This window comes from Arachis stenosperma, chromosome 2 (assembly GCF_014773155.1).
Source record: "Arachis stenosperma cultivar V10309 chromosome 2, arast.V10309.gnm1.PFL2, whole genome shotgun sequence".
Lineage (NCBI taxonomy): Eukaryota > Viridiplantae > Streptophyta > Magnoliopsida > Fabales > Fabaceae > Arachis > Arachis stenosperma.
In genome coordinates this window covers 115283752-115296915 of record NC_080378.1, presented here as the reverse complement: position 1 = coordinate 115296915, position 13164 = coordinate 115283752, and the positions used below count along the sequence as shown (strand labels likewise).

Genomic DNA, 13164 nt, shown 5'->3' with positions numbered 1-13164 from the left:
GCCTTAGTTTGTAAAAAATGATAAGTGTAGGTTGTGTTTTAGTTTATAGGGAAAAAAATTAAGTTGAAAAATTATTGAACTTTACAGGAAATGTTGGAAAAATAATAATTTAAAGACATCATCTTGTTTAACCTAATATTTATAATTAGGTGAAAATTTAAGTACATTCAACTTCCTTTGAAATTGATAGTTGAATTGTTAAATAATTTGAATGATTTGACTAAATTTTTATCTAACAATTCTCAACTATCAACTTTACGTAAAGTTGACTGTACTTAAATTTTTACCTTATAATTATATGTTTATTATATATAAAATTATTTATTTATTTCAACAATTATTAAAAAATATAAAATACAAATTTTTTAAATTACTTTGCATGGTCTCTCAAGGATTTTTAAAACTTTATCACTATAATTAACAACCAACTTAAATGGAACTAATTTATGTTTAATAGACTCTAGATATTAAGATTGTGTTTAAAAAAGAAATTAAGAATAAGAGACAAAAATTTAAAAATTGATATTAAATTAAATCGCTGTATTATATTTGGTGTAAAGTGTATATAATTGAATTATATTTTAGTATCTAGTTTGGTTTGACATAAATATAATGATAAATAAAAATATGAGTAATTACCTAAATTAATCTCCAAGAATTTAAAAGTGGATATTTTAATTTTTAAGAAAAATTAATATACAGATCAATCTTCAAAATTTTATTTCAATAGACAAATCAATCTTCAATTTATTTTCTGGCAGAATAATTATCCAAATCAGTCTCTAAGAATTTTTAAAGTGGACATTTTAGTCTCCAAAGAAAACTAATAAACAGATCAATCCCTAATATTTTTCTCTATAAGAAATAACCGTCTTTCATTCATTTTACTTTTATTATATGTCAACCTTTATTATTATTAACTTAGTTTTGTACCTGTGGATGATAACACTAGCATATTAATATACTATTTTCTTTAAAAATAAGTAAGGTGGATAATGATACTTTAAAATCCAAATTAAAATATTTTCTTTTAAAATAAATATATTTTTTAAAATAGGACATCTTTTGATTATATTAAATACAAAAATATTAAATAGTTTTAATTTTAAATTTTTTATAAAATAATCTCTAATAAATTTATTAAATATTATTATTATTATTATTATTATTATTATTATTATTATTATTATTATTATTATTATTGAGTGACTATATATATATATATATAAAAGAATTCTAATGAATATATTTATTATTATTTTTATTCAAAAAATACAAAAAATTATAATACAGTATTATTGTGTAATTAATAATAATAATAATTTTATTTTTTTTACGGAATACTATGTTATGTCTATAGAGAAAATGTTAGGAATTGATCTATGTATTAATTTTTTTTAAAACTAAAATGTCTGTTTTTAAAATTTTTGGAGACTGATTTGAGTAATTATTCTACTGAAAAATGAACTAAAAACTAATTTATCTGTCAAAATAAAATCTTAAAAATGTTTTTATATATTAAATTTTTTTAAAGACTAAAATATCCACTTTTAAATTTTTTAGAGACTTATTTGAGTAATTACTCTAAAAATATTTATTAAAATATTCTTAATTTATTAAAAAATATTATTAAAATTTTAATTTACATCCACAAAAATTTTAATTTCTTATATTTTCACTTCCTAAAACGGTAAAACCATTAAAGATCAAAATTTTGTGTTCCAATAATAAAATTTTAATTTTAATTTTAATTTCTAGCCATTAAACACGAGACAATCTCAGTCTCCTAATTTCAATTTCAATTTCCAAAAACAAATTAAATATTACCTAATAGTTTATACCAAAAATCATAAAGCAAGCCATTAAGTTACTATAAAGGAAGTAGTATATTCTGATTTTATGAATAAAATTGAATGTGAAAATCTCCATGGAAAATATTCTAATTTTTTTCGTATGCGGTGATTAATATCTTGTTGACTTTTATATAATACCCAAAAAAGACAATGTTAAACTAATATTCGATTGGTTTAACGGTTCATTTGATAAGCATCAATAATAATTTATCTAGTTTTATATGTCATGTCTTAAATATAAGTCTTTTGAATATTTTATTTCGTAATAAATATAATTTCGTTTATAAACAAATTTATTAATAATGTAATTTGTATTAATTATTTTATAATTAATATTAAAAATTAAAGAGTTAAATGACCCTTACATATTATTTATTATTTTACATACTCTTCAGATTATATTAGTCTATGTACTTTTTAACAAATAAAACAGTTACAATATAATTTATTTATTATATATTACTAATTTTATAATTAAAATATATTAAATGATACTCGTTTACCATAATTTAATTAAAAATTTTATCCCAAAAATTAAAAGATCTTTTCTTTTTTCTCTTTTTTTTTTAAATTTTTTTCACTTATTCAATTTCTCTTATACATCATTACGTACTAATTAATAATTATTAATTTGATAATCAAAATATACTACATAATATTTTTCATTGTAATTGAAATTAAAATTTATTAAATATTATTAATTTGATCATCAAAATATATTATATAATATTTTATATTATTGTAATTAATTTTTTTTTTAATTAAAGAATTCTCTTTTTTCTCCGTTCACTTTATTTCTCTTGGCTTTTTAATCTATATACCACAATTTTCAAAACAAAATCAAAATTTATTCTTTTTAAACTATTTATTTACATGCTACCATTTTGTTACGTGACATTATTTTTTTATTCATTTGCTAAAATTTTTTATATTTATTACAAGAATGTTAGATATTTATTTTTAAAATTTTATAAAATACTTATAATTTTGTAATATTATTACAAACAAAAATATTAGTGATGAATAACTTATACATTATGTTAACTAAAATAATTTTTTTATGAGAATGTGATATTACATTATATTATTATAATCATTTTTAGTATATATTAAAATTCGTCACTAAAATTTATTATTAATATAAATTAAAATATATGTTAAAATATTTAATATATATTAAAAATAAATTAAACAATACATATGTATAGATAATAACTTATTATGATATATACATATATAGTATTTTTTTGAGATTATCATGTTTGCTACACTGAATGAATTGAGACTCATAAATGTTTCTTCATTACAAGGGAAAAAGGTTCTGGTCATTCTAGATTATGGTTTTCTTTGTAATTAGATAACTAATTTATCATCAACAAGGTTATGATCTTTAATGAGGTCTTGTTTTGACTAGACTGCTGAGTCAGAAAATTGAAACTACTAATTTTGTCATTACCTTATATACAATTTCTTTTATTTATTTATTTTCTGGGGTGATTTTGGTTAATTAATGTTCTTCCGGGGCAAGAGTTATTGCTGGAAACATTTAATATAATATTTTACTCTAACTCAATTAGTTAAATGTAGAACTTGGGCTTCACTAATTCAACAATATTTTGCTTTGCATCTAGCTAGATTCAATTCTCAAAATTACACCCTCTCTAATACCATGGATTATGGTAATAATAAGTACACTATTCCAATACCTGGAATCAAAGTTTTGGTGGTGGATTGTGATTCAACATCTCTAACATTGGCATCTAAAATGCTTCGTATCCTTGGATATGAAGGTAATTTGGTTCTCTCGTTTTTTTTTTTTCGTTCTAACTTCTATGTACTATATACCAAATCTTTTCTCAAAAATCATCCATAATTGAATGAGTTTAATTTTGATATACTGACCGACAGTGTAAAGTATTTTACACAGTCATACAATCACATTTGTTCTTTTGAATAACTATTTACGCGGTTAATGTAAAAGATAGTTATTTTTGTTGATATGACGTTACGTAACTATATACACGTGTAAAACTATTTTATAATGTGTATCAAAATCAAATTCTAATTTAATTACAAATATTTTATCAAAATGAACCAAATATTTAGAGCATCTCTAATGTTAATTCTAATTTTATTTTATTTTGGATAAAAAAAAATATTTGTTGAACCATATATTATAAATATTTAAAATTAAAAGTGAAATTTGTACTTCCAATGTTTAGTATCAGTTTAATTAAAAATTTATATTATTTTAAATTATTTTATCAACATAATTATACGAGTGATAATTTTATTAGTTCTCCATTCAAATCATACCATATTTTTAAGGTGATAATGATTTCATTTCTTAGATTAATTCCAATACAAATTTCAATTCTAAATAAATTCTTCTACGCTTTTATGCAATTATGCGTCACTAATTTAAAGAAAATAAATATCTTTTGTAATGGTGATCGTCCTAACTCCTCATAAAATTTTAATTTTATTTGTGTATGGGTAGTGCTAGGGAGCCAATGGCTTAAGTGTACAATGTGTACAATGGGCTAAATTAAATTAAACTGATTTTGGGGTTCACCAAAGATCGAACTCTTGACCTTTCGAATCTAGAACTCTAATACCATATCTGAAACCACTCATCCCAAAAACATAACCTGACAGAACAATGTAACACTAATGGTCATATCTCTAATACTTCTTAAACCTCCATTGTACACATTGTACGCTTAGGCCATTGGCTCCCTAGACTTTTTCATAACATCTGTTTTGACCAAATTTAATCATGCATCATATTTTTGTACTTTTTTAGTAACGTTTTTTTTTTCCTATTTAATAGTACTCTTTTTTTTAAGAGTTAATTATCAAAATAATCTCTAAAAAGTTGAAAATTCAATGCCTCAATTTAGTGTTAAAAGACAATTCAACTTGACTCGTATTGATATTATTTTGGAACTAGACTGAAGAGTTAAATATTTTAAGGAATAAATTGACTCATAATCATTTTAAGATCAATCTAAAGACTAAAGTCCAATTTGAATAAACAACTTAATTAAGTTACTTTTAAAAAAATAACTTAAATAATAAATAATTATATTAAAAGTAGCTTATAAATGACTATATTAAAGTTTTTTTAACGGGTCCTAAAACTAACTATTTTTTAACTATTGCACTTGTTGGTACAAAAGTACAATGTATTTAATCTTTACTTTTTTATCTCTGTAATTTCTCATTTTTGACTGATTTTAATTGGATCTTATATTTTTTTTTCCCCTATTAGTTGTGACTGCTAAACTAGGTTCTGATGCTTTATCAATTATTGAGAAGAATGAGCTTCACCTTGTGATCATGGGGATTCATTTGCCTGACATGAAAATGTTTGAACTCATTGACAAAATCAGAGAAAGCTATGACATCCCATCTTTCAGTAAGTTCTCATATTACTTTTTTAATCTATCTAATTAAACTCTTAAATGCCACTAAGGAGAGAAAAATTCTTTAAGTGCTCTTAGAACACTACTAATAAATTATGAAAATAGAATATAAAAAAAATAAAATTAAAATGTTCTTATAAACCAAACATACCATAAAATCCTAATAATAATTAAATAATAATAATAAATATTGAAAATAAAATTTAAAAAAAAATAGAAACCAAAATCATTGACCAAAGTATATGTTTGATTGCATTGTAGTTATGAGTGCTGATGAAAATCAAACTTCAAAGTCAAAAGCACTAAGCAAAGGAGCTAAACTCTATTTCATAAAGCCACTTCTACTTTCTGATTTAAAGGGCCTCTGGAAATTTGCATCATGCAACACAAAAGTTTCAACAGTAACCACTGATCAAAATGGATCAAAGGGTATCATAGTGAACAAGGATCAAGAATACAAACCACTGAATAATAATAATAACAAAGAGAAAAAACAAGAACTTGTTGAATCATCAGTGGTCCAGAGAAGGAAAAGAATTAGGTGGACTGATCATTTGCATATGAAGTTCATGGAAGCTGTTATCTTAGCAGGATCTGGTGGTAAGATTGAACCCAAGTTTATTTTTTCTTCATTGACTCAAATAAGTTTTTGATTCCTTTAAACTCAAATAAGTTTTTGTTTCTGAAAAGATATTCAGAAACAAATGAAATTGGTCTCTACCATCATCTTCAATAGTTCAAAACTACTAATTTTACAGGACTGAAAACATAATCCTTTTTTATTTCTTACCATGGCTACTTGCTACATGCTTATAGTCTTGTACAGTAATGATAATGGTTGCTGTTTTCTTTTTCTTATGATGATTAGCTGGTCCTAAGAAAATACATGAGTATATGAATGTGCCAGGAGTCACAAAAGAGCATGTTTCAAGCTATTTACAGGTTTGTTATTTTCTAAAGTGCAACACTCTTCCTAAGTTTGTTTTTAATATGCAGAATGTTTTTGGAACATGATTTATGCATATTGAATCAGTTTTGGTGCATTAAAATTGCCAGTGTTAATATGGTGATGCTAGATGCTAAAGTGTGGATAATCTTTCTGCATTAACATTAGCATTATCATCTACTCCTTCTGTTGTAGAAAGAATAAGTGTTTAGTTAAAAACTTTTGTTCATAAACATCTGTCATCAGCACTATTTCTTGAGTTTTGCTTAATTTTAATTTCTTAATATGCATGTTAAAACCTTAAAAGACACTTAATTTGGACAAAAAGTAGTGCATAAAAGAGAAATTTGTTTGATTATTTCAGAAATATCGCCAATCTTTGAAAGCGCAAGATAGTGAAATTCAATATCAAAGGAAAATGCTATCATCTGAGTCGAATTTAAGATCATACCAATTGAAGGATCTCTTCCATTGCAAGTCAGAGCAATTTCTTGATGCTCCTGCACATCTTCCTTCCACGAAAATTCCAACTGTTCATGAACCAGCTTTGAGCCAAAACCAATTACTCCCAGGGACACTGGTGCAAGGTGAGATGAATGGCAATGGTGTGGAATCTGTGGAGATTAGCCAAGAAGAAAGTTATACTAATGGAAGAGTTTCTGAAGAAGATCAATTAGACCCAAGTGAAGATTTTGAAACAATAATGACAAATACTGAGCCTTGTTTCACTAGCTGGAGTCGGCTACTTGATCCTGAAGAAACTTCTTACGAGGTTTCCTCTAAGGATTATACTGCTGAAAACAGTGAATTGAATTGTTCGATGCCGATGGAGAATGATATGTGTCAACAGTTTCCTGCATTTCCTTCAGTACCATCAGGAAATGTTGATGAGATCTTCAATATTTCAAAGGAAACTGAGAATGCCTGTGATGAGGATTTAGATAGTTGGCTAAAAAGCTTATAGTCCAGGTAGTATAAGTCATGCAAGTTTATCATTTTTCTTTTATATTTTTAAGGATGTTTGTTCTTTATTATTATTTAAGGTGATTCTCATTATTATTTTGGTGAATTTTGTAGCTAACAAGGATTCTGAAGAGGCTACTCTGATAGTGGAAGGAATCACTCTGAATGATGCAGTTACTTGAAAATGTGGAAAGGGTTGGAAGGGTATAAAAAGTTAATCAGTACCTTATGATTTTTCAATGTTCATTTGTTATTATTTTCATTAATTTTGTACTTTGGAGTTGACAAAATTGTCATAAAGACTCATTGCTGGTTTTTAATTAATTTTGATCTTTAAATAATAAATATAACTTCCCTATTATTATCAAGAACATCTAAACATACATAAGTTTTATCTCCTTACATTTTCATTTATATGAAACAGCATGCAGCACTCTTATATACTGAGACCTGAGGAAGGGAAATGTAAGTAGTGAAATGTACAAGAAAAAAGGATCTTATATTCACAAATCATCCTTGACAATTATGCAAGCAATCCTAAGCTTTTAAAAGTGCAAGATAATCATCAATTATGGACATAGCTGATGATCTGTATCCAGAACCAAAGAGATTATAGTGATTTAAATAATGATACAACATATATAGGTCTCTTCTCTCCTCAAAACCTGGCTGTTTAGGCATCACCTGCATAAACCATAAGGAAACTATTAGCATCAGAAAATTTCTTCATGAAACTGATGGCAAGACATTAATAGTTAAAGCAAGTTCATGTCATCATGGCAAGTCAAGGTATACAATAATTTAGCCAGGATAAAATGTGGTGCAAGATAGTTATGAATCATAAGTAGATGTCAGCTAACAAACATTACCTCAAAATATGAATTATAGAATGATGCTCCAAAGCCGGCACACCAAGACATTCCGAATTCTGCCTCACTGTGTCCATCTATGGAACAGGAAAACAGACACCACAATCAGTCCAATTTATTCTTCAAAAAACTGTGTAGCTAACATAATCTTAACAGGTTTCGTTCACTCGTTCAATTATTAACCGAAATTACAGGGTTTTGCTTGCACCTACACCTCAATTGATCTGAGCTTTCATACTTTGCATTCTTAGCTACAGAACAAACTTTTAGGATTGCAACTTACAGTAGCACGCTGGATCCAATATGACAGGCTCTCCATTTTTGTCAGAGCTGATGTTTCCGCTCCATAAGTCTCCGTGTAGTAAGCATGGTTCTATCGCCACATTTTCAAATAGTTTTCCTATGCTTTTCACCAGTCTTTGTCCTATTAAGCAGGAAAATTATACTACATTCAAAATATTATTAAGCTAAAGTAGCTCCACAATAAAAAATGTTGATGCTTATAGATAATCCAAACAAGGATAAGCAAAGTTCGCGAGCAAATGACGAGTTTGACAAATCTTAATAAAATATTTAGGCCGTTGATATCTTGGAAAAGACTCGTGCTTGCTCGGACAATGTTGCATAAATCTACCCTCTCTAGACCCCCACCAAGTGAGAACCTTGTGTACTAAATCATCTCTTCTTGAGTTTGGTGAAAACTTATACCACAAAGGAACCATATTTCTATTCTGTTCCCAGATAAAAAATTACCTCTTTCATAAATGAGACTGTCGCCATATTGTCTCGATGCTAGCTTCAACTGGTAACCCAATCTATGCTCTCCATAAAATTGAATCCAATCCGATGACCACGTGTTTATTTGTGGAGTACTACGGCATAACAAAGATGATCTCATCAGATATTAATTAGTACAAAGTAATCTCTATTTTAGATGTTTATAAACCCCGAAAATGTGCTACTTGGTCACATGAATGATAACAATAGCAATTGCAACAAGCCAATAACAAAGCCACATTTGATGAAGAGGGCCTCTTATACCTGCCAATGGTGTTATCGACATCAAAACCAAAGCCTTTGCTAGATTTTCCGGCTTTATGCATCTCAGCAAGTTTCCTCCCTAGAACAGACTGGGAAGCAATAAATTATAACTAAGCTTCATAAGTTTTCCTAATTAGCAGTAATTTGGGTGCAGCTCACTTGATTGCCTCTGGAAGCGCCGAATTCTATGAATTCCATAATGATGTAGGAACCACCAGTGGGAAGCTCTCCAACCTATAATTTCAAGCAACAAGTTACCTCAAGCTGGCATGTTACAAATAACAAACAATAGTATTCACATCTCTAATGTTAAACCATCTGACCTTATATGGCCTAGGCACACGGATTGTCCCGGTTTCATACATAGCCCCTAAACCAAGAGCCTCTGCTTCAAACATTGATGGTCCAATACTCCTAACATAGGGTTTCAACTTTCAATAGCATAATAGTTGGAAACAGTTCAAAATCAATTTAGAAAAGGGGTAATTTACACCTATCCCCTAAACCCTAGGTATACTTTTACCTGTTTGTTTTAACAAAGAAAGAACCAGAATCAGTGTCATAGCGACTAGCAAGGTTGATGCAACCACCACCAACAGGACTAATCTTGGTTATCTTTGTGGCTTTCCCTTCAGAAAGGATCCACTCACGAACTGGATCCATATTCATGCTAATGCTGCAAACTATCACACAACCATAAGAGTACAATTAAAAACCTTGGTTTATCTTCTCAGCTATAAATCTAACTAAATAACTCAAAAAGAAAAAAAGGGAACAAAAAATTTGCACACTCCATACCCTTACCATTCAACTTAGAACAAAAAAGGCAAACCAAACAGAAAAGTTCAACCACTACAACAGTGCCCCAATTACAAAACTCACAAATGTGGAGATAAAATTGCACTAAATTGCATGCAATAGAACAAATTAACCCAGTTCACAAAAATCATCATTTATGAGGCTACTTAATCTTTGAAGGGAAAAATGGCAAACCTGAGAAACAAATTGGATAGAAAGAAGCAAAGCAATTCAGCTACACAGACATTACTACTTTAATAGCATTGGAACTGAGTGTGAGACTATATAAATATAAAGAAATAGTAATATAGATTGCAATAACAAAGTGTATGAGATGAAATTTGATTAATACTTACCTGGTGATGTATTGATTTTGGTTTTGATTAAAGAAGTTGGAGGAAATCGAGGGAAGAAAGTGGAAGGTGATATGATTCCCACGTGTGCACCCATCATTGCTTATTCACTTCCTCAACACGCCCACCACTGATTCCTTACCTTGCTTCCTCTCATACTAGTTACTACTTTCTTCTTCTTTTTTCTTTTTTTTTTTCCCATCTATGTTAACAATAATAACTGTTTTTTTTTTTTGTCACATGTGTTATGAATTTATATATCTTTATGCAGTTTTCTTGCCACCATATCTGGATTCTCTTTCACTACTTCCTTGAATGAATTTAATTTTGATATATGCTATAAAATGTTTTATATTCTTATTCGATTACTTTTATTCTATAGATAATTTATTAAATAAAAGAATATAAAAATAAAAAAAATTAAATATACTTAAAATACTAGTGTTCTAATAATTTTAATAATTGATTTTAATTAATATATATTATATATATTTTTTATAATTGAAATTAATGATTAAAATTATTAGAACACCAATATATTTAATACACTTAAAATTCTTCCACAAAAATAACTATTATTATTAGTATGAAAAAAATAATTGAAATATCTGTATAAAATAGTCTAAATAAATAAAAATTAAATTCATGAAGAATATGTTTTTTTCTGGAAAAAAAAAGAGTACAGAACCAGTTTTCATGGGGATTAAATTACTAGAGTTTTAACCAATATTTTTTGTTTGATAGACAGAAAAAATTACAGCAAGTTAAAATAAATTCTTACAATCATTAGTGAATAAAATAGATACTTCAGAAGAAGGATAATTAAGCACTGAAAAACTATACTTACATAAAAGACGATATAATAATACCAAACTTTTTTTAAAAAATAACACGTGCTTTTTAAAAAAAATAACTATTAATTAGTTGAGAGGTCTAAATTGAACTCGTCTCAACAACAATAATGAATCTAAATCTAACCAAGTTCAATGTTCTTATAAATAATTCATGAAATTGAATAACCCAACTTAATCAAACTTCAATTGAATTTTTTGTAGTTATACGATATCTAGTTATATATGGACCTACATTTTGTGAGATTAATCCATTACCTTTTGCTTTGAGTCTTTCTTTTAATAATAAACTATTATTTTTAACTACAAAATATATAATTTAGATAAAAAATAATCACAAATTAATTAAACTAATCGTATAACTACAAAAAAAATTACTTAATCAAATATAACAAAATTATTATAACAACTTTTTAAATCATGCGCTTACTTCTCCGTTTCCTTGTCCTTCTCCTTCTCTGTTTTTTTCTTCTTCTTTTTCTCTTTCTCCTCCTCTTTCTTCTTCTTCCAAATTCAAGCACACATGTTCTTCTTCTTTTCTTCTTTTTCTTCTCTTCCTCCTTATTTTTCTTCTTCCAAATTCACACACGCAGATTCTTCTTCTCTAATGTTAGGTCTTCTTCTTTTTCTTTTCCTTTTTTGTTATCGTCTTCTACTCCATTTCATTCAATTAGTTCAGTTTGGAACAAGCAGTCAAAAAGACTCTATTATCATAAAAAACACATCGAATTCATTTTTGATCCAAATGAATCTCAAATAAACTAATAAATGAACCGAAATTACTTAAGGAATAAAAAATTTGGTCAAAACTTAACAGCAGCATCAACTGAATCTCAATTAACACACAAATGAATCAAAATTAGTTCAGTTTTGAACAAGCAGTTAAAAAGACTCAATCATCAACAAAAACACATACAATTTATTTTTGGGTCCAAATGAACCTCAATTAAACTAAGAAATGAACCGAAATTACTTAAGAAATAAAAAATTTAGTCATTACTTATCAGGAATATCAAGTGAATCTCAATTAATTCACAAGTGGACATCAATTAATTCACAAATGAAACGAAATTAGTTAAATTTTGAACAAGCAGTAAAAAATATTCGATCATTAACAAAAACATATCGAATTCATTTCTGGATCCAAATAAACATCAATTAAAAGAAGAAAAAGAAAAAATGCAGCAGCAACAACATCAATAAAAGAATGACCATTGAGAGAAACACGCGAAGAAGAAGAAGAAACACGAAGAAGAAGAAAGGGGAAGGCAAAAAAGAAGAAGGAAGAATGCAAAAAAAAGAAGGAATGTAAAGACGAACAAAAAAGAAAACGAAAAAAAGAAGAAGGAATAACACGAAGAAAAAAGAATGCGAAGACAAAGATAAAGAAGTGTTATTTAAACATGCGTGTGTACACATTAATGTAATAAAAGTGATTTTTATTGAATTTAAACTTATTTAATTAAATTTAAATACAAAAATATTTAAATGTATAGTTGAATTAAAAATTAAATTTGTTTTATAAAACTAGCCAAATCTTATAAAGCCAACCACTTTTTTCCTCTCTCTCTCTTTCTCCAAACCATGTAAACTCTTATTTGTTGAAAGGATTCAATCATTTTCGACCAAAAAAAAAGAAGAAAGGATTCAATCATTTATGAATATCAAGTTAGTTTTAATATATCATAACCAATTTTGTTAGTATTAAATTTTTTTAATCAGAAATAATAATTTATTCTTCTTAAAAATACAGCATATTGACATAACAAGGTTGATTGCATCATCTAATTAGATTAAAAAATGGCGTTGACATTAATTAAGTAAATCTATAATTTACATTTAGTTAGTTTTATTAAATGGATTCAATCTTTTAAGTTATGTTTAAAAGGGAGACAGAAACTAAGAAATTGAGACTAAAAAGCAGAAATTAAAAAATTAAATTAAATTAAATTAATATATCATATTTAATATAAAATATTATGAATTGAGTTATGTCTTAATATTTTATTTAGTTTAAGATAAAATAGAAATTGAGAAATAGATTTAAAATTTAAAAAATTAA

The 13164-nt window shown here is 26.7% G+C and overlaps 2 protein-coding genes across 3 annotated transcripts; one reads left to right on the top strand and one right to left on the bottom strand.

The window, feature by feature from the left end:
* The first annotated feature begins 3522 nt into the window (after positions 1 to 3522).
* Positions 3523 to 7551, top strand: LOC130963520 (two-component response regulator ARR2-like). Its single transcript, XM_057889625.1, has 6 exons — positions 3523 to 3643; positions 5128 to 5274; positions 5543 to 5881; positions 6150 to 6223; positions 6592 to 7196; positions 7305 to 7551. The coding sequence occupies exons 1-5, from the start codon at positions 3523 to 3525 to the stop codon at positions 7189 to 7191; spliced, it is 1281 nt and encodes a 426-aa protein (XP_057745608.1). The 3' UTR covers positions 7192 to 7196; positions 7305 to 7551.
* Positions 7552 to 7668: 117 nt separating this feature from the next.
* LOC130960640 (protein-ribulosamine 3-kinase, chloroplastic) lies at positions 7669 to 10486 on the bottom strand. Of its 2 annotated transcripts, none has more exons than XM_057886086.1 (9): positions 10255 to 10486; positions 9624 to 9783; positions 9424 to 9514; positions 9260 to 9334; positions 9101 to 9189; positions 8813 to 8931; positions 8343 to 8483; positions 8060 to 8136; positions 7669 to 7874 (listed from the first exon to the last, which is right to left on the bottom strand). In XM_057886086.1, exons 1-9 carry the CDS (start codon positions 10349 to 10351, stop codon positions 7728 to 7730), a joined length of 996 nt encoding a protein of 331 aa, XP_057742069.1. In that variant the 5' UTR covers positions 10352 to 10486; the 3' UTR covers positions 7669 to 7727. The 2 variants fall into 2 exon arrangements, with proteins under 2 accessions (XP_057742069.1, XP_057742070.1); XM_057886087.1 differs by lacking the exon at positions 10255 to 10486 and adding an exon at positions 10094 to 10250.
* Positions 10487 to 13164: the final 2678 nt, after the last annotated feature.

What these genes read in the sequence shown, in the direction of transcription:
- LOC130963520 (XM_057889625.1), top strand. Translation starts at nt 3,523, where the DNA reads ATGGATTATGGTAATAATAAGTACACTATTCCAATACCTGGAATCAAA. An exon ending in TCGTATCCTTGGATATGAAG is followed by an intron (nt 3,644 to 5,127) that starts GTAATTTGGTTC and finishes TTCCCCTATTAG; the next exon opens with TTGTGACTGCTAAACTAGGT. An exon ending in CTATGACATCCCATCTTTCA is followed by an intron (nt 5,275 to 5,542) that starts GTAAGTTCTCAT and finishes ATTGCATTGTAG; the next exon opens with TTATGAGTGCTGATGAAAAT.
- LOC130960640 (XM_057886086.1), bottom strand. Translation starts at nt 10,351, where the DNA reads ATGATGGGTGCACACGTGGGAATCATATCACCTTCCACTTTCTTCCCT. An exon ending in GCGCTTCCAGAGGCAATCAA is followed by an intron (nt 9,190 to 9,259) that starts GTGAGCTGCACC and finishes ATTGCTTCCCAG; the next exon opens with TCTGTTCTAGGGAGGAAACT. An exon ending in CAGTCTCATTTATGAAAGAG is followed by an intron (nt 8,484 to 8,812) that starts GTAATTTTTTAT and finishes CCTGCTTAATAG; the next exon opens with GACAAAGACTGGTGAAAAGC.